General features: G+C 35.5%; 2 protein-coding genes and 1 long non-coding RNA gene across 6 annotated transcripts in view; 2 read left to right on the top strand and 1 right to left on the bottom strand.

The window, feature by feature from the left end:
* LYPLA1 (lysophospholipase 1) overlaps positions 1–14,099 on the top strand; it is a 26,150-nt gene extending 12,051 nt beyond the window's left edge. Inside the window, exons 4-9 of the mRNA XM_034429779.3 lie at positions 2,751–2,798; positions 5,847–5,917; positions 7,939–8,012; positions 9,097–9,198; positions 10,193–10,369; positions 10,906–14,099. Coding sequence (XP_034285670.1) covers positions 2,751–2,798; positions 5,847–5,917; positions 7,939–8,012; positions 9,097–9,198; positions 10,193–10,369; positions 10,906–10,959 — 526 coding nt within the window. The 3' untranslated portion in view covers positions 10,960–14,099. The remainder of the gene's footprint in view (positions 1–2,750; positions 2,799–5,846; positions 5,918–7,938; positions 8,013–9,096; positions 9,199–10,192; positions 10,370–10,905) is intronic.
* Positions 13,425–16,459, bottom strand: LOC148114913 (uncharacterized). Its single transcript, XR_015733381.1, has 2 exons — positions 16,325–16,459; positions 13,425–14,440 (listed from the first exon to the last, which is right to left on the bottom strand). It is a non-coding gene; the product is annotated as an uncharacterized LOC148114913 (long non-coding RNA).
* The window catches only part of TCEA1 (transcription elongation factor A1), a 20,488-nt gene continuing 13,552 nt past the window's right edge, over positions 14,930–21,865 (top strand). The window contains exons 1-2 of one of the 4 annotated variants that reach the window (XM_034429774.3): positions 14,930–16,973; positions 18,652–18,730. In XM_034429774.3, the coding sequence (XP_034285665.1) occupies positions 16,918–16,973; positions 18,652–18,730 (135 nt within the window). In that variant the 5' untranslated portion in view covers positions 14,930–16,917. Of the gene's footprint in view, positions 16,974–17,083; positions 17,586–18,651; positions 18,731–21,865 lie in introns of those variants that run through there. The other 3 variants (XM_034429776.3, XM_034429775.3, XM_087890561.1) reach the window with 3 other exon arrangements.

Below are 21,865 nucleotides of genomic sequence, written 5' to 3'. Positions count from 1 at the left end.
AATAATAAATCTGAAAGAATTATGTGACCCGTTTATGAGAAAGAAATTACATGTGATTGCCTCTCTCAATGACTGCTACCCTAATTCTTCCAGGTGCAGTCACTACGCAACTGTAAATCATTGAAAAGACAGAGGGAAAGAGCTCCCTGCCAAAAGAGGGCAGGTAGCTCCTCTCTATGTACAGAAGGAAATTCCTGCGCTGGGCTAGGGAAACTAAGCTTGGACCCCAAAAATTATTTTCATCGGCCCAGCATGCCATTTTTGTCCCATCAAAGTGCTAACTTTTTGTGTCTTTAAAGGTGGAAGAAAGGTTCCCCACCTCTTTCAGAAAGAGTCCCTCCCAAAAGCAGCCCTTCCGCTCTTAAGACACTGGCTTCAAAAGTCCATAGTGATACCCATTTCTTTTTCCCTGGATCTGCTTCTTTATTCCTATTGCTTAATTTTGAAGAAGCTCCAGCCTACCTAATTAAGAGCTGTGGTGGCAGAGTGGTTAGAATCCAGTATTGCAGCTAACTCTGACCACACACCAGGAATTTGATCCTGACTGGCCCAAGGTTGACTCAGCCTTCAGCCTTCCAGGTCGGTAAAATGAGGACCCAGATTGTTGGGGGCAGTATGCTGACATTGTAGACAGAGAGTGCTGTAAAGCACTATGGAGGAGTACACATAGTCCTTGACTTATGATCACAATTGAGCCCAACATTTCTGTTGCTAAGTGAATCATTTAAGTGAATTTTGCCTCATTTTATGACCTATCTTGCCACAGTTGTTAAGTGAATCACTGCAGTTGTTAAGTTAGCAATGTGGTTGTTAAGTGAATCTGGCTTCGCCAGTGACTTTGCTTATAAGAAGGTTGCAAAAGGTTATCACATAACCCTGGGACACTGCAGCTGTCATAAATATGAGTCAGTTGCCAAATGTCTGGATTTTGATCACATGACCATGGGGATGCTGTAACCATCATAAGTGTGAAAAATAGTCATAAATCATTTTTTCAGTGTCATTGTAACTTAGAACGGTCACCAAATAAACTGTTGTAAGTCTAAAACTACCTATATATACTGTAAGTCTAAGTACTACTGCTAATTCTTAGCCAATGAGTTGGGACAAACAAAAAAACTAACACTGAGATGGATGGATGGATGGATGGATGGATGGATGGATGATAGATAGATAGATAGATAGATAGATAGATAGATAGATAGATAGATATTTCCTGTAAATTCCTGTGTACCAAGTAATCACACATTATGTGAGGTCTAGGACAGCTTGCTGTGGCCAACTTGCTGCAGCCATCTTGCCATCACCAGCTCATTGCAGGACAGCTCGCCATGGCCAACTTGCTGTGGGACAACTCTCCGCAGGATAACTTAATGAGAGATAACGGTAATCTAGACTTGTTCCTATCTTAATATTATTAGTAATAACAATATTATAGTTAACTCACATTGAGTTGCCACATTGAGTTGGCCACAGTGAGTTCCCCAGCAGTGAGTTCCATTCCACATTATATGAAGCACAAAGCTTTCTCTCCCTGTCTCTCCCTCCCTCCCTCCCTATCCATCCATCTTCTGACCTTTTCCTTCCTTCCTTTCTTCTTTCTCAAGTCGTCCCCCCCCCCACTCCATTCAGTGGGCTGCCAGGGAGCTGTGACTCAAAGCCTAAACTAATTTCTTGTATAGGGCTTTAAACTTAATGAGAGACATGAGAATTATGACCAGCAGTTTCTTCAGGGCTAACCATTTGCTTGGCGATGGTGAGGAGCAATTTAATAGAAGTAGTAATACGTCAGGAAGCAAGTACCCATAAGTTGTTTTAACTTATAAGGTTTTTATTTATTTATTTATTTATTTATTTATTTATTTATTTATTTATTTATTTATTTATTTATTTAATTTTTATGCCGCCCTTCTCCCCAATTATTCCTTAATTTTACCATGAGCTGAGATAGGGCAGAAAAGCAAATTCCCAGAACCGCCATCTAAAATTTTTAATTGTTTGACAGAACAAATAGTTACAAAAACCTGTTTGGGCTGGACTGTGTATATCTAAGGAATATGCCACATACTTAGCAATGCATGCATGGCTGAATATCATCAAGAATTCTGACACTATTGACTGGATTATAAAAAGATAACGGTATCACAGGGAAACATAAAAGATTACAAGAAAGTAAAAGCAATGCAGGAAGTCAGAAATTCTATTTTACAATAAATTCAACTTCCCTTTATTTTGGATTGACAGTATATTAGTGAAAGCTTTATGGTCCCATCATTTTAGTGTTTGTATTTCTTTGTAAACAGGAAATTGAATAGAGTACCAGGTCTTGAAATTAAATGGAAAGAAAGAAAAACAATTGGACTTCAGATAGATTTAGATATTTAAATCTATTTACCTAAGGTATATAGAAAAGCATCTGTCCTAAATCCTAAAAGAAAAGGATGTCAATTGTATTCTAATTATTTGGCATTTCATGATTAATTTTGCAAGGTACCTGAATTTAAACAATTGTTTCATCTTCTCTGGAATATCCTTAAGCTACTTTAAACTTTGAATAGATATTAATATAGATTATCACAATGTGATAAAAAATGAGGAAAAGAGATGTATTAGGGAACAGCATAATGCAATTCTATGATTTAAAAAAAGTAAAAACAAAAAAAATAGTTTAACATTTGTTAAAATGCAGAAAGGAATATTTAAAACATTCTTGCTGACTTAACTTGAATCTTTCTTTACACAATTTCAAGGCCCGTCATGCCAGTTTCTCTCAACATGAATATGGCCATGCCTTCCTGGTAAGTGAGGGATTAGTTTTTTCCCCGCCGTTCTTTGTTTTTAAGTTTGAAACATTCTGGTGCTTATTTATTCCTGTGATTTATACTGTTTATGCTAAAAAAAATAATAATGAAGAATAAATGGAAAGGGACTTAATTAGCCACTGATTTTAATTTCATATGACATATTTGATAAGATATATCGGATTGGGCCACAAGTGTGTCCTGTCTATAGTTTATAAGGGGCAAGGAGCCAAGTTGGCTACTAATAGTAGCTCCTCAAACAAGGACTCAGCTTGTAACTGGCTTTGTCCCTCTAGTTCAGTCCTTATAGCTTAAATGTCATATAGAGGAAAGAAAAGAATTCAGACCAGTTCCAGTAATGATGCTGGATTTCATAAACCCAATAAAGCAGGGAACAGACAAAGATCAACTCCTATATCCATACTACAGAATCAGCATGAATCACGAATAATAGATTTATAACTTTAGGTTCCCCTCCTCTCCCCACCCCCCTTGAAATCATAACGGAGAAGCTAGGTTGCCTTCCTGACCCTCAAAAGATTCAATTCAAGCCACTCTCTGGAGCAGAGTGATAATGGAGGTAACCTCTGAAACAAGTACCTACTTTCCCCCCACCCTATCTACATCATTTAGGCTTTCCTTGATGTTTATCTATTATGAGCAGACACATCTTTATATTACAATGACTAAACAATATTGCAGCCATGCTTCCAATAAGCCTTTGATCTACACATTGTCGAGGTACTTAGGGGGTTAAAACTTCAGCAGAACCTGTCTATATTAACACTCTAGCAGTCTGTCCCATCAGTCATCTTCAAGTAGTTTATGCAGCCAATTACTAATGTGCCCTGCAGAAAAAACAACTCTTTCTAGAAATCCATGTCAATGCCCATAGATGGGTAACTGCAAGACAATAATGACCTTCCTGCTTCAAGGCTTAACTTCCAGATCTCATTTTTTTCACTTATCCAGCACATGCTTCTAACTTTCAACCAGCCAACTCTCCCTTACTTACAAACAAATGAACAGATTATGGCTTCATAATGGCATTCATTATGGCATTCAAAGAGTCTTTATGTATGAGTTATTTCCTTATCAGAATGATAAATGGCCACGCAGTTAAGAGTCTTAAAAGTTCTTGCCAAGTGGACCCCTCATCAACTAAATCAAATGATAAATGAGTTTTTGGACTCAGATCTCGTTCAAAGGGTTCAATTTGCCTTGTCATCAGCTAGATATCCCCTAATGCACTAATGAAGAACAACACTTTTTCCAAAGAGAACCAATACTGCCTAACCCACAATAATTAGCAACACCACTACCACTTAAAGGACTGTGTTAATTATAAAAATAGCTTTTGTTATGTACCTACTATTGTACAGCTGCACTGGATTTTTTCCAGCAGAAGGCATACAATAAACAACAGTTGGTGTGCAAGAAAAGGGAAGTCCTGAAAAACAATTGGATACAACTCATTCAGGCAGAAACATTTAATGACTCAGCCTCATTTCGGCATATCACATCAAGCTCTCATAACAGTGCATCATTATGTATACTTCCTCAGGAGTCAGGAAATGTATTTTCTGAAATCTATGAGGACATTTTTGTAGAATTAGGAATCCTATGCAAGTTATAAAACAATTGTCAACATGGACACTCATGACCAAATCCTTATACAGGCCATTAAAAGCAATCTGGTTTTCTGGGCCTCTAATCTGACTTCCCTCTACCTGTATTGATTCCTTGGCTGAATCTGCAAGGATTTGAGACTTTCAATATTTGTTCCTAATTATAAAAAAGAGAGATGATATCTTTCTAATTATAGAGCTATTGACCTCCTCAACACCAGCAGCAAGCTGATGCAAGATACCTACAGTGGACATTCTGGAACTGGTTGAAACAAGAACGTCTGCTTGAGATGGATTTTTTAAGAAGTCAATTGACATTAATCAGAACCTTGTATTGCAGCACTTCATTGAAAAATATTTCTCGCATCTTCTTCTATATTGCTTTTGTTGATTTTAAGCAATGTTTTATTCCATATACTGAGCTAAATTATGGAAGAAGTTGGAGGCCTTCTTAATCAACCAGCATTTACTTCATTTCATATGTATGATACATAAAGGCATTTCATTCAGATTAAGATTTAACCCCATGCCCTCACCAGTGCTTTTAAAACTGAAAAAGGCATTAAAACAAGACTGCATATTGGCCCAACACCTATTCAACTTCTATATTAATTCTTTGGTGGGCCATCTCCATGACATACATTTTTCTTCCCCAAAATTTATTTGAAGACACCTTTTTATTCTACATTATGTAGGCAGTACTTTTAAGAATATTATTGGTCTTAAAATAGTATTGAAGGCCCTACCCACGTGTTTCAAGAAAGACTAATTAGAACTCAAGTATTGATATTGCACTTGCCAAAGGGTCCAAGAACTATCCTGTAACATAGATGGCTGCAAGTTTGAGCAAGTCTTCATTTTCCTAGTAGTAAAAATAATCCATAGGGACTGTTCTGGTGAAAATGCATAGAGTTCATCTGACATCCTTAAATATTTTGAGAAGATATTTCCATTACCCTGTATACTCACCGGTCTCAAATTTGAAGCCAAAATTTAGCACAACTTCTTTGTGGCGCCTGACTGGTTCCCTTTTCCAATTTTACAGTGTTAGGGATTGATATAAAGCTGAAAAACTTTATCCTGCAGTTGGCTAATTTTTGTCTTGCCAATTCTCATGAGTCCTTTTCACCTAAATGTATTTATATGAACTTGTTGAGCAAATGTTTTTTGGTATGTTTCACCAGAACAGCTTTAGCTGATAGGGATGTTTGGAAGAAAAAGGAGTTCCTTATTCTATGAAAAGTATTAGAAATCCTGAGATTTCATTTTTCAAGGCTTGGTTTTCAGTTACAGGTATATTTGGAAGGCTGAGCTTAAGCCTGCTGGATACAAGATTGAACCTGTATAACTTTATGCTTATTCTAATAATTGTGAAGTTACTTGCATAATATAATACAATGTAATTGTTTGATTAAAGGTTCGATATTTTTGGACTTGCTCCAGATTCACAGGAAGATGAAGCTGGAATCAAACAAGCATCAGAAAATGGTATAATCATATTTTATTTTATGAAGTACATAATTATAATTGCTTGGGAATTTACCAATTTCCATTCTACTTATAAACATGTATTTTGTTAGCTATGTTCCATTGATATTATAGAATAGTGCAAATAATCTTCTTACATAAACAGTACTGTTGAGTTGTATGTTGAGTGAGCAGCCATATAAATGAATAAACAAATACGTACTCCAGCCAACAAACTACATATGAAAATAATATGTCTGATATGATTTTAAAAAATAGCATTGAATAGCAAGAACGGTTTCTGTGAAAATCAAGCACTGAGAATATCATCTATCCTGAAGAAATCCAGATGATCAGAAGATGGCAGCAAAATGATACAGACTCATAGAATTGTGCAGTTGGGAGGGAACACAATCATCTAGTCAAATGCTCCCAGTATCAGGAAGATTATACTATTCTTAAAACATGGCTGTCCAGCCACCTCTTAAAATGCTCCGTGATGGAGAACTCTAACCCTTTGTTGATGGACAGCTACATAAAATATTTTAGGTATGTGGATTCATGGTGCTGCTTCTAAAACAACCCAGAATTGCACTAGCTCTTCTAGCAGCTATCTCAACTATTGGCTCATATTGAGCTTGTCAGTGGCCATACCCAAATCCTTTCCAAGTTATGAATCCTTAGTCTTGTACATATGACATATTTCCCTTCCTAAATATAATACCTTCCATTTCTTCCTGTTGAAGAGCATCTTTTTCCAATCAGCCCAGATTTTCCACCTGGTCAGATTACATTGCAAACTTTGTTCTAACATCAAGAATTCCCTAGAGCGCATACTGTCTTCCTTTTAAATACACACGAGTTCTTGTTGGTACAAACTGAATATCAGTCCTACTTTTTCTACTGTGATTGAAAATTGGGGCAGGGGATTCACAGAATCCCAGCAAGTTCTTGCTCAACCCTAGTATTCTGTTGAACACAATTTGAACAACTCTTGTGTAAATTATTGCAGCTGAAGAACTATACTACTACCTGTACTAATGGGCCAGTAGTATTGATGGGAATTTTGGTCAATATTGGTTTGTACTATGCTCACTTAACAGGATTTCTGATCATTCTGTCCCTTCAATCCCCAGTATGCTCTGGAGAAACTTTAGTGCATTTGTGGGGTGGGGGGGAATTAAGAATTGCTTGTAGAGGCAGATGTGTGACTTAAAAATCCCAGCCATTAGATTCAACTCATTAGATTCCATATGATTTATTTGATTGCTGAAATAAAATGTTGGAATTATACAATGAGTCTAAATATGCCCTTTCTTAATTATTACCATAATTAAATAATTAAATAGAACAAGCATTGCCATAATATGTAGCATTGCATTTAAGAGCCTTGAAATTTTGATAGACTTAATGATGATTTGTGTCGCCTGTAAAGTTTATCAACTGTTTACAGTATCATATTCTAAAGGAATTCTCCATAAATACTGATGGTTTTTTTGAGAATAACTATGAATATTTTTCACTTTATATTTCTTGGATTCTTTCACCATTGCTTTAACCACTTTAACCCTAGAGACTTCTGTTTCAAGTTGATCCTTGATATATTCATCTGTTGCCTCAGTAGATATACACACCACTTGTATCACCTATTTTTAAACACAAGAAAATAATGTATTTTTAAGGTTATAATAGAACATATTGTAATACACTCTTTTTAACAATTGTGCTTACTAAAAATGAAATTTATCATAATTTAAAATACACATTTAATAATATTAAGTAATTATTGCATAAATATAACCAATTATTTTATTTAGGCTTCATTGTAAAACAGTGAAATCTATATAGTTCCAAAATTAAATAAGAAAATAGAATAGTAAAAAATAAAAATTAATATGTCAATCCCTACCCATCCTAAAGTGAAAATTCCAAAGTGAGGGGAACTATATAACCATTAAATAAGTATTATATCCATAGTATCTATCTATGGTAGTCTGATATTTCTTTTATAAACATAGTTAACATTCAGTTCTTTCTTTCAGTGAACACACTTATAGAACAAGAAGTAAGGAATGGAATACCCTCAAACAGAATAATTTTGGGAGGATTTTCTCAGGTAATACTGATACAACAATTCCAATTCTATGGAAACCCTAACAGTGTGGTAAAACTCTTGTAACTAACTGATTACTTGGATTTCAAATCATTCTTTTAATCATTTTGGATTATCAATCAAAATATTGATTCTACAAAAAGTTCCCAAACACCTTTTCAGTTATGGTTATTTAGGTCCTTGCTTATTGTAGGTATTTAGTTTGTAGCAGCATGAACACAATCTAGTTTTACTGGTAGATTTGATATGCTTGTTTAAATTTCTTTTTCCCTTCAGAGTACAGAATGAATAACGATGTTCAGACCAATACAAATACTAAAACAGAAGTTTCTACATATATGTAGAGTCACCGGGAGAGAGGTGACATATAAATTATTATTGTTTTCATCATACTGGTAATTTTGTATTATCCAAAATATATTTTGCATAGTTTATAGCAAATGCTTTTGTCTTGATAAATTTTTCTTGTATAGCAGAATTAAAATAATTCTGTCTATGTGTCTGTGACATTTTTGGAACACAAATAGTATTAGATTTCCGGTTGATAACCTAATCCCATGTTCACATCAAGTGCTAGCTTCTTAAATAAATGAACATGAACATGAAAATGTACATGGGATAATATAAGATAACACATATATAGGGCATATAAATGATTTACATTAAAATACCTTATGAATTGGATTAAACAATTATACAAAGATTCACAGTTTTAAGTCCGTACTCAGAAGTAAACAAATATTGACTTGACTACAGCCATGGATTCTTAATGTCCTTTAAAATTCTTATAAGATATGTCAGTTGCACAATAAATGCTTCATAGTTAACAAAAGAAGTTTGAAAGTGATACACCACTAACAAAAGTATTTTGAAAGACAGAAATGTACTTCTGGCAAGTGTTTCTACACTTAAACTAGTTGATGTGACAATCCAACAACTAATGCTACTGCATTATAAATGCTTGACTAGTTTCTTAAATATTATAAAATAAATATAATTGAAATTCCAGTTTCTAAAAGTAAGTTGTGTTTGTTGTTCAGTATTTGATTAAGACGCTACTAATGGACTTTATGTTGATTTTTATTAGGGAGGAGCTTTATCTTTATACACTGCCCTCACAACGCAACAGAAGTTAGGGGGTGTTGTAGCACTCAGCTGTTGGCTTCCACTGCGGACTTCATTTCCACAGGTTGGTTTCATAAAAACGAGAGTTAATTTTTATTTATACTGTCAAATATAAGATCCTAATAGCATTTTAATAGCATCTTTAAGATCCTCTTCTTTGTTGGCTAAATATGGAAAAAATATAACCAGCATTTCATAAACACAATGTATTGAATGACTTTAAATGAAATGTTTAGAATATGAGTATTTAAATAGGAAGTCTGGATAGTGGATGTACCTGAAGGCAGCAGACTAGAAAGAACTGGAGAAAAATCAAAAATAGACCTGAAAATAGAAATAGAATGACTGTGGAAAAACAAAGCAAAAGTAATACCAATAGTAATAGGCCTCTTGGGTGCAATCCCAAAACAACTGGAGCACCATTTGAATATCATTGGCATTTACAAAATCACCATTGATCAATTGTAGAAGGTAGCTTTGCTTGGAATAGATTACATCCTGCAACAAACATCGAAATCTGCCTATCTCAGGCCCTTGGGAAGGGCTTTGTAGACTGATAAAAATGCCAGACATCCTAAACATCTGGTTGACAGTGATGAACCATAATAATTTACTAAATTTATAAGCTGACTGCCAGCAATTTTGGAAAGTTTACAACTGGTTAATAATAATAATTATTTTGCTATATTGTTTATTTTGCTTTACAAATGCTGCAGTAACTTTAAAGGGATTAATAAATTCCACTGTCTGCCAGAAAACCAAAGATATCTAGATTCCAATCCTGTATTCAAAAAAATGTCAAAAACGGCAAATGTAGAGTCCTGGGTTAAAGACCCTGAAATTTGAAGAATTATTTGATCACAAAACTTAACAAATGATACCAACCAAATACTGTCTCTGCGTAGCATTCCATACTATATGATTATGTAGATAAAAAGGATGGTGGAATAAAGCTGCTTAGAGGTAGGCTGAAATAAAAATATGAACATATAACAAATAAACAGCCTGTGTAATATGCTTTGCTCTCATAATGTGACTTCTTGTAACATTTTTTCTAGGGTTCCATCAATTGCATCAACAAAGACATTTCTATTCTCCAGTGCCATGGTGATCGTGATCCTTTGGTTCCTTTAATGTTTGGAAGTGTGACTTCTGAAACACTAAAGAAAATGTTAAACCCTGGCAACATAACTTTCAAAATGTACTCAGGCATGATGCATAGCTCATGTATTGAGGTAATTATTGTTTTACATTAAGAATGAGTTATTTTAATCAGGAAAAAAAATAATTTAAGAGGTACATGTAGTCCTTAGGTTACAACAGCAGTTGGGAGCAGGAACTCTTGTGTGACATCATGCAACCATGGAGTGAGTGGTGACAATTCCAACAGCCTCACTTGTTATCATTAAGTGAGGACCATGTGGGTTTATTAGCGAGACACATGAGGGCAACTTTTGACTTCTTGCTGGCTTCTTCATTGACTTTGCTTGTGGGAAACTGACATTGGCAATTGTGATCATGAGAGTTCAGTGGCTATGAGTTCAGTGGCGCTTGCTTCAATATAATTGGTTATAACTTTAATCCAGACAAGTTGAAGATATAAATCAGGACACTGAATGAAAAACCTGATTTTAGTGAAGTAGTAGTGTTGATTGAAGATCAGAACAAAAAGTTCCTTGCATGGTGAGGAGCCCAGTTCTTTCTGTAGTAGTTAAGAGAATATTAGTATCAAACCATCTAAACTAAATTACTGTTTTTCATTCCTAAATAGGAAATGATGGATGTGAAGCAATTTATTGACGAGCACCTACCTCCAATTGACTGAAATATATGAGAAGCCTTTGGTTAAATACACCAGCATCATCTGTACTAGATTTTTTTTCATGTAGCTATTTCTAAAGCATCTCTGTGCCTACAGTATTAACTGTATTGCAAAGATTAGAAACTATAACTTCATGAGAAACAATATTCCTTTTAAATCCCATTGGCCATAACATAGATATATGGCAGTGGAAAGGCATGTTGGAATATAATTAGGTATTCTCTTCCTTGCTAGATCATTCCAAATCTAAAGTATGGAGCCCTTTTATAATTCAGAGCAAGATTTTCCCCCAAATCCTGTTATATTACTACTTGCTAAATTGACACTTCTATATGCAGTATATAAAACTAAGCATGCAGTGGTAGAACGAGTATTCTTAACATTCACATTTAACCAATATTATTGCATGTTCAAGGTAAGACTCAAGTCTTTAAATTATCCCTACACCTTGGAGGAATGCAGTGTTTTATCTTAAATGTGCACCCTGCTACTTAGAATCTTAAAAAAAGTATTTATCTTTATAACAAATGTTTCTCATTCAGCTGTCCTTACTGAGATAAATTTAGACATAGATGTCACTAAATTATACATAGAATATAACAAAAGTCATTAGAAATTTTAATATATTGCAAAAATTGAGCTTTCAAAAGCTCTTTTAAGTAGCTAACTTCTTAAAAATCAAAATCAGAAAATATATTGTATGTATTAGTCTTAATTTGTTCTGCTTCAAAAAAATCAAAAATGAAATCAAGGTTGTTGTTTAAAGCATTGCACAATCAACTGACAAGAGACGAGGAGGAGTGCATACAAAGAATATTTTATTTTAAAGCTGAAAAAGATCACTGTGTGAAAATTTGATTGAGCTGTTCTAAATCTACCACAGCTCAGCAGAAATGTAATGTTTGGTTGTTCAAAACGAAATCTAGAGGGATACCAGGGTAGTTTTTTTTGGAGAAAGTTAGGATAAGACTGGTGCACATTATTTCCTCTTAAGCAAGGCATATGCATTGCTGCCATCTCCTTGCTCTTCCCCTGGCCTGCCTTCAACCACTACCGCTGATATTCAGCATGGCATATCACACTGCCTGTCTGTTCCACCCACCCTACAGAGGATTTTTCTAGCATTTGCTTTCTCTCCCCAGTTGCGACTGATATCCAGTATGCCATCACCAAGGCAACCCTTCAGCCTTGGCTTTTTTCTGTTGTTTCCTCCACCACTGAATAACAAAGCATGGTTTAGTTTGGTGCGGAGCACCGCAAACTAGCTGTTCTGGAACAGTTTGTGCAAGCAACATTTTCAATGTCCCTGGACCAGGTCATTCAGAAATAAGATACTTCACCTTTGTCATGACAAATTTTCCATCTAAATTCTTAAGACTTGAAATTTTATTTCAGATAAATACACGTTCCTGCAGAAGTTCCAGGTTTTGTACATATAAACAGCTAATTCTATACATACATGTTACTTCTATATGTATTTTGTGTACATATAGAAATAAAAAAAATCCATAATTCTATAGCATAATTGTAAGAATCCTTTAGAAATAGTGTACAAGTTTTGTGGTCAATATTGTATGTGTGGGGAAAAAACTGGACATGTTCTTTCTCTTTCAGGCCATTTACCATATCCCAATATTTTGCTGATTTTTTTAGCATCACATTGCTACTATGTATGGTGAAATGGCATCTTCTGAAATTTCTTCTATTCATTAATGTGATTTTATTTAAGAGGAGACACGGAACCTAATGGAATCACTCATATCTGCAGCTTGTAAGCACTAAAATATAGAATTAAAAATATAATTGCAGTTACATGTTGGTGGAGTAAATCATGGCCTTTAGCACTTTTGTGTAGGTTCTGGCATGTTTCTTGATACTTGCTGGGCTTTAGATAATTAAACTGAGAGCAATCTATATACCAGCAGAAAGAACTGGCAAGAAAGCTGTGTGTGGAATACATAACTTCAAATTGTAAATTGTTTTCTTGTGTGTATTGCCAATATCATGGAGGTTTAATTGGGCTTACTCTTTATTTAGTTATATGATGGAATTTGGAAAGCAAGGAAACCTAAGTTTGTTTCCTATTGCATCCTGAAACAATATTTTAAAATGCAGATTGTGGATTCTAATGAACTGAATTTGGCTCTTGAAAGAAGTAAATGTTTCTGTACTGAAAGCATCTCTGAACTATTTTAATTATAGGAATCTCTGCGAGAGTTTGTGTACATAGGACTTGAATATGGGAACAGTGATTTTATCAGTTTATTTTGTTTTTATTAGAGACTAGTTATTTACATGCTCCAAGAAGAAAGCATTTTGACAGTATTCAGAGATTTTTTATAAGCGATAAACATGCAAGATTTTCGAACATTGGCTTAACAGAAAGTAGTCTGTTAAAATATTTATTATGTAATGGTAACTGCTTCAGTTCTTATCTTAAACATAAGAAATGCAAAACAAACCAAAACTTTGATTAATCTCATTTTTTAATTTAAAAAACTTTATGTGGAACTACTGACATCAAAATATAGTAGCCCCCAAATAATGTTCAGTTTACTTTGGAATCTGACATACAATACTTTGCTGAACAATCAAACTTTAGAGTATTGAGTATTAAATTGTTCTTACTTGGAATGTTTTAATAAAATTGCCAGTCTTTATTGTATTATATCATACCTTAAATGCTGTGACAATTGAGGCAAATCTAATAAATTCATCAGGATTTTTATCCTGATATGGTTAGTTTTTAAGTTTATCTTGAAATATAGTGTTCATTGCAGTGAATGAATTGCTGAAGGCATACTCTAACATGAATTTCTGGTATGTTAATTGAATGTTTGCCTTAGGAAGTGTATTGCACTTCAGTAAATTCTAAATGCATTTTTTAAATAAATAGGTGCTATTGACTCAAATATTGTTTCCAGAAAGTATGTATAGGATGTAAATGAAGCCATATGTTCAGGCTGGAGTATTTTATAAACAATTTGGCTTTTCTTTATCTTATATTTTAGGAGGTTCATAGCTAAGATAACACTTTGATTTTATACTATGTTTATGGCAAGAAATCTTCTACTGAAACATCTTAGATGGAAATTGTAATATGTTACTGTGAATAAATTCTGAACAATCAATGAATGAAACAATTCTGGTTGTATGACAAATGCTATATCCCTTATTTGCATCTCTACAATTATTAAACAAGAAAAATGATAAATTGTTCATTGAAGACAGGGCTGTCAAATTTGGTTCCATTGAGGGCCGTATCAGGGTTGTTTGACTTCGGGAGAGGAGTGTGATGGACGTGGCTGGGAGGGCTTGGCCAACTCAACATCATTTGTGTCGGCTGTCCCAAGCTCCGTTTTCGTTAGCAGAGCACTGCAGGAGGCTGTCGAGCTGAAAACAGAGCTCTGGCCACAGTGGGCTGGTCCTTCATCTAAGCATTCTGTGTGCTGCATCCAGCCCACGGGCCTTGAGTTTGACACCCCTGATTAAAGAAATATAGTAACAGTTATAAATACATTTAAAAAAAACTAAGTGCAGCATATGAGAAACAATATTTGGATTCATACTTTTCACTAAGATACTTTAATGATCCGGCTCACAAAATTTATCCAATTGTTTATGTGTTTCATATATAACAGGCAAGCCTTCAGATGCCTAGAAGATATTAAGCAAAATATATAGCATATTAATAGATATCATAAACCAAAGAGAGCCAGTGTGATATACTGGTTAAGACACTAGAAAGCAGGAGACTATGAGTTCAAGTCCCACCTTAACATGAAAGCCAGATGGTGACGTTGGACCAGTCACTCTATCTCTTATCCCAATCTACCTCATAGGATTGTGTTTTAGGGAAAATAGAATAAGAAAGATTTGTTCACCACCTTGGATTGCTTTTTAAACAGGATAAAAATAAATATTACGTTGAATCAGTATCATCCCATGCAGCTGATGCAGAATGCCAAGGCTTGGGGAAACCATTATATTAAAATTAGACACATTTGCACTATACATGGTTAGGTAAATCATTATGTAGGGACATAATAGAATCAGTAGAATTACTTGGTCAGCACATTTTCATATTTTATAATTCACCAATCTATATAATAATAAAAATGGGCTTTATAAAATTTGGCTACAAACTTTGGTTGTGTGACTTAGTATATCAACAAAGCAACCATTGTTAATCATGTTTAAATGTGAACACAATTCAAACTGCAGTTATAAACATGCAGAAGCAGGTATAGATACAAAAAAAATCAGTTATTTCCATGGTAAGTAAAGTATATATTTTGTAGCATTATTTTTGTTGCAAGAAAAAAACTACAGATGCTTTGTGAACCTTAATCTTCTGTAATAGCTTTTTTGGTATTATACAGTTCACAAGAAAAATAAAATGAGCTCAGGCAGAAGTTTTGTCAGAAACGTACTTTATTACAGTTTACAATGGAAAGTAGAACTACATATAAATCCATCTCTTCATGAAATCCCAATGCACATAATTGCAAAACCATTCTGACAATTTAAATTAATACATCAGTAATCACTGATACTTTCCTTCAGTCAATAAATACTAAATATACCTGCCAAAGACTTACTGAACTTTATATTTTCTCTTGCGTTCTAGATCAAAATAAATTTATTCAAAATGCCCTAAATACTTTAGTACAGTTTTAAAGCCTACAGAGAAGTTTGCACCCATGGCTGTTCTAAAATACTGTTTTAGAATTGTTCTACTTCTAATTTTTAAGTAGAAATTTTTAATCTCCTGTATGGAGAATTAGTGCAGAGAAAGTGCCTCAGAGGGAGACCACAGCTGTGATATAAGGATATCTGCAAGAGGGACCTAAAGGCCCTGGGAATGGACAGTAACAACTGGGAAACATTGACCTCCGATCGTTCAGTTTGGAGGCTAAAGACGCAGCATGGCCTTCTCCAATTGGAAGAGATACTTGTTCGGCAGGCTGAGGCAAAGAGGCAGTCCCGGAACCAGCGAAATGGGGGGGGAGGGGGGCCTGGGCAGGGGAATGTGGGAGGGATTGCCACTCTCGAATTGGACTTTTTAGTCACACTAGATGCTGTTTTAGGACCTCTTTCCAGAGCACGATATCATAGTCTCTTGAGACTGAAGGATGCCAATGAGAACTTCTAATTTTTATATATTTAACAAAAAGGACAAAAAAGCAATATACAAATGAGAAAATTTGCAAACTACAGTAGTTTTAATTTCAGGAAATTGGATCCTTGAAGATAAACCTCTCTTTGACAAGCCATTCCAATCCATAACCTTCCAAATAAATTGGACTGCAAACTAGTGTCATCATTTGGGCATGCTGCGAGTCATGGGTTTTGTAGTCCAACGTACCTGGAGGTCCTCACGCCTAGAGTTATGTTACCTCCCCGAGATCGCAACCACTGCTACTCCTTTTTCCATTTGCCAAGACAGAACAACTCTCAGCCCAATGTCCTGACATTACAAAGTTACAAAGATTCTACACCTCCGTGTCATTTTCGGTCAACGACAACCTCTTCTTCCCTCCCTTCTCCCCACGCAGAGCTTTATTATCCTCCATTTCCGCTGAGCGGTCGGAACTCTGAAGGGAGACGAAGCTCCACCCCCCATTTTTTTCCCCCTTAATCGATGTTTTCGGTTTTCCAGAGCACTTCCTGGCTCTCTTTACCGAGGTTTGATCAGCAAGGCCTGGCGCTACGGCTGCCGAGCTGTCGCTCCTGGCCGGTTGATGTTCACAGCGACCCCGACAGTGATTTGGCGGCTCCATCTTTGCTTTTGCGCTGAAAGCGTCGGCATTCGTGGCGTAGAAGGAGCATCGAAGGTTGAAGCTCACTCCTCCTCAGTCGCTCATTAGAGAGAGAGAGAAAGAGAGAGAGAGAGAGAGAGAGAGAGAGAGAGAGAGAGAGGCGCCGCCGCGGACCCGGCAGCCGCCATGAGCACCGAAGATGAAATCATCCGCATCGCTAAGAAGATGGACAAGATGGTGCAGAAGAAGAACGCGGTGAGGTCCATCGGGAGGGAGGGAGGGAGAAATATCCGTTAGCCCCCTCGCGCGCCCGACTTCAACTTCTGTCCGACCAATCAGTGGCGCTGCACCTCAACGGGGCGCCCGCCTTTTTCCGGGGGGGGGGTGATAAATGAGGGGCTACTGGAGGGCAGGCTTCGTTCGCGAGCAGTTTCTCTTTTGTGATGTTCCAACTGTCATCTGTGGAAAGCGCAGTTCGCGTGACGGGGACCCTGAGCTCTGTGTCTGGGCCAGTTGTGGTAGCTCTCCTGGTTTCTAAGGAGCCGTAGTCGTACGTCGAGTTCAAATCCAGGGGAAGCGTCCTGTGGCGGCATTTATTGCCCTGGCGAAAGGCCCAATTCTTCACTTCCGGAAAATCAGAAATTAGAGCCCACTGGAGCCTCCAAGAGAGTTGGGGCAGATTAATGTTGTGGAACATTTTTTTGTTGGAAAGCTGTTCTATCCTTAAGACTATGCTACCTTTCTCCTCTTCTTTATAATGCGATGCCAGCCCCTTTTCTCCTTTTCCCGAAGACGTTGTGACTTTTCTGGTTATTTGGAGTTAGAGGATCCATAGTCTAAAATGTCTTAAAGACGCTTACCCTATAGGTATATATCAAACTTCCATTTTGCAGTTGTAATTCAGTACACTGCATTGTTTTAACCCTTGTAAATTTGAGCATCCATTGAGATTGTTTCCAAACATCTTATTAACATTTAAATGCGGCACTGCAGTACTACTGTGTGTGGATATTGAACTCTGGAAGTGTTTTATTGTAATGTTTATTTACAATCAACAAACAAAAGGTTTGATTCAAAATGCTGTCCATACTATATAATTATAAGATACATAGGGTTACCTGCTTGGGCAGGGTGGTGGGGGGGTTGGACTAGATGACCTACTAGATCCTTTCAACTCTGTTAATCTGACTCTATGAATTGTAAGTTTAAAACACTAATCTAACACTCCATTACCTGTTCCAGAGAGAGGGAGTCTCTGGATTTTAGATGTTCCTAAGCTACCACTTTCTGCATCTCTGAGCAATTTCAAGTGCCAACTGTGAAATGAAGAAGTACATTGGAAGAATTCAGATTTTGGTGTTAAGAAATAGGTGATTTGCATTGTATAGCAAAAGTGTTCTGTGACTACCAAGAAAAAACTTCTTGGTACCATTACGAAACAACCATAAAAATACTCGGATGCAAAGCTACATGAAAATCACAAACTTCATATAAAAACATTAGCTTGGGATAATTGCAGTTCTAGTTTATATATGTTGCAGTTTATTTTCAATATAGTTACTTGCAGAAAAGACAAACTGAGATATTGCACAAAGTAGTATTGTCTGCTAAAATGTTTTATTTAATGCATACACACATACAATGAATTTTAGAATAAAGCCAGCCTTGCCACTAGAAGGGTAAGAAGTTTCTGTTATTAATTACATGAACTTTTGACAAGCTCTCTCATATTCTTTATTTTAGTATGGATTTAATATGCAGTCTTGTGCACAGATATTTTTTCATTTACATTAGGGTCTCTTAAGCCCCTTGAACCATGATATGGTAGTATTGTTAAGGATTATAATTGCTTTTATTATAGTGATATTAGTAACTATTAATGCTTTTTATAGTATATTTAGTGTAATGAATTACCTTATTGTGTAATGAATAGGTTCAAGTTGACAGAGGTAAAGTTGCACATATGGATATTCAAAAATCAAGAGCAGTTGAGTAAGATTAGACAAGAAAAGGTAAGCAGTAGCTTTTCCTATTATTAGATATAGAATCAGTGTACTTAATATTTTTCCATGTGCATCATGCTGCCATTCTATACACTCATACCTGAGATAAATGATATTTAATTTAGTAGAAGTTACTTTTGAGTAGGCACAAAAGTATTTTCTCTGTTATAGACAGCAGCACCTCTGTGTATAGACTCTTAAGACTTGGAGTATAGAATCATATTTTAGTGGTATTTTAAAAAAGACTAATAAAGACTACAGTCATGTGTCATTGAGTAGTTTTAAATCAAACTTCAAAATATAGATAGAATTATTTCCAAAGTTCATAAACACTTGATTAGCAATAGTTCTATGTGTTTAGAATCTTCATATCTGCTGTTTTCCATGCTAAATTAAATATACTTTTAAAATATTTTTAATATTAAGTTGTTAAAGCTGAGTTTTAATTATGTGAATTGTAAAGAAAGGTAAGACCCACCAAATTGAGTGAAACCTTAGCATAGTTTATGATGATAGCATAAAGTAAAATATGAGAGAAAAAGAGGAGGAGGGAGAAATCCTATAGGATTCAGGCACAGCTTTTAGAAATTTTTCAATAGAATCTTCCTTTCCCCCCCACAATGTATGCTTACAGTTTCAATTCTAAATTCCTGATGTATTCTTGGTTTGATCTGTGGCAGCTCTGTGTCTAACTGAAAAAAAATTCCATATGATCCTGGAGACCACTGCTTGCCAGTATAGATTATATTGTGTTATCTGTGGAATAATGGATATGATTTAAGGGACTGATTCATGTAAGGTAGCTTTCAATGTTGATAAATTTACCGTGCCCCAGTATTCCCAGTAGACATTTAAAAAATAGGGCATGTGATCTGTCTATCTGGGAAGAGTTAACATGTAAACTACAATCCCATGTATACTTAGGTCATTTTATGTGTTTATTCTGAGCAGAACTGCTGTTTAGAATTTTTCCATAAAAGATTACCATGTTCTGTACCAGCATTTAGGTATACATTATTTTAAATTCTCATTAGGAATAAAGCATTTGAGCTGCTAGACCATGTAATGAACTTGTGTTGCTAATGCTTGTGTGACATTATTCAGTTGCTGCAATTGGAAATCTTCTAGTACAGATAGTCCTCAACTTACAACCATTAGTTTAGTGACCATTCAAAGTTACAATAGCACTGAAAAATGTGGTTTATCACAGATTTTCACACTTATGACCATTATATCATCATCATGGTCGCATGGACACATGTTCCAAATTCGGGCGTTTGGCAACTGGTATGTATTTAAGACAGTTGCACTATCCCGGGGTCATGTGATCACCATTTGTAATCTTTTCAACCAGCGTCTGACAAAGTCAATGGGAGAAGCCAGATTCACTTATCGACCACATGATTCACTTAATAACTGCATTGATTCACTTAAAAACTGGCAAAAAAGTAGTTAAATGGGGCAAACATAACAATTACCTTGCTTAGCAGTGGAAATTTAGGCCCAATTGTAGTCGTAAGTTGAGGACTACCTGTATTACACAGCCAACTTAATCATTTTTTTTTAATATACAAGAATCAAATTTTGAAGATTCAAAAACAGTAATGTCATATAAATGCCTGGTTAGGTTTCTGTTTTTTTGTTGTTTTTTTTTGGTTGTTGTGTATATTTACCCTTTGCTGCAGGGTTTTGGGTTTTTTTAGTGGGGGGAGTGTTGTAATATTTTAGGGACTCAGCTATCATAAAAATGGTTTGGAGGCCCCATGAACTTAATAATCTGTAGGTCATGTATTTTTACTGCAGTTTTAGAACTGTTCTGTTTTTTGTAGAGAGTTGCCACAAGCTGGCTGGGAATTCTGGTAGTCCCAACACATCTGAGAGCACCAGGATAAAGAACAAAAGCCATAATATCAGTAGTGACATCTATTTTGTAAATATTGTAGAACAATATATTAAAACCAAAGTAACTGTACTATAAACATATGTGAATGAGGATATCTTTAGATATGAGATAAATAAAGTATTAATGAACATGTCTATGGTGGAAAGGTTCTAATAATTTCAGGGTTATGACTGAAACTAACTATCTATCTATCTATCTATCTATCTATCTATCTATCTATCTATCTATCTATCTATCATCTATCATCTATCATCTATCTGCCCATCTCACTATCCAAAGCCTCTTCGGCAGCTTTTGTATTATTTGATAAGGAAAGAAAATTGCAGTAATAATTGAAATTATTAATTTTAGACATATTTTGTAGTACATGTTAAATTTTTGCAAATTAATGAAAGAGTAAAAAGCAAATACTGTGTATGTGTTTGTATTGTGCAAAAAGTATTTTTGTTCAGAAAGTGTTTAGAAAGTATTTTTGAATGTTGTTTTAATGCCTGTTTTACAGTTATATTTCATGTAGATGGCTTCAGTTTCTTAGAAATTTTATCTTGAAATTAACTGAGATTTGCTGTCAGAAATACTGCTTAACAAAAGAAAATCAGTTTAGTCCTTGACTTATAGCTATTCATTTAGTGACCATTCAAAGTTATAACATCACTGAAAAAGGTGATTTATAATCTTTTTTCCCTTTATGATTGTTGCATCTCTGTGGTCATGTGATCAAAATTTGAACGCTTGGCAACTGGCATATATTTATGGTGGTTGTAGTGTCTTAGTGATTTTAGTGAAAATTTTAGTAATTTTATGGACTATAAGACACCGTACTTTTCAAAGTATAAGACACACTTTTTCTCCTCCTAAAAGAGAGTGGAAATGTTGGCGCGTGTTATACACCAAATACAACCATTTTTGGCCTCACAAAACCCCACCCCATGTGTGCCATTTTTGTGAAAAACAGGCTTGTTTTTCGCAAAAATGGGACGCGCAGAGTGTTTGGGAGGCCTGCAGAATGCTCCTGGGAGCCGGGGAGGGCAAAACCCTTTTTCTTCTTCTTTACCTCTTCGAAATCTTGGTGCATCTTATACTCCGGTGCGACTTATAGACTGAAAAATACAGTATTTCTTTTGATCTTGTCTTTGGAAAGGCAACTTCTTCACCTCCTGAATAACTTTGTTACATGTTTTACTAGGCTTGTATATATGTATCTGTTGGGGTCTTAAGTGGACAAATCTTACTAACTGGTT

This window comes from Pantherophis guttatus, chromosome 3, assembly GCF_059756535.1.
Source record: "Pantherophis guttatus breed Tessera chromosome 3, ASM5975653v1, whole genome shotgun sequence".
Taxonomy (NCBI): domain Eukaryota; kingdom Metazoa; phylum Chordata; class Lepidosauria; order Squamata; family Colubridae; genus Pantherophis; species Pantherophis guttatus.
The sequence above is the reverse complement of the archived record's forward strand: the minus strand, read 5'-3'. Positions and strand labels throughout refer to the sequence as shown.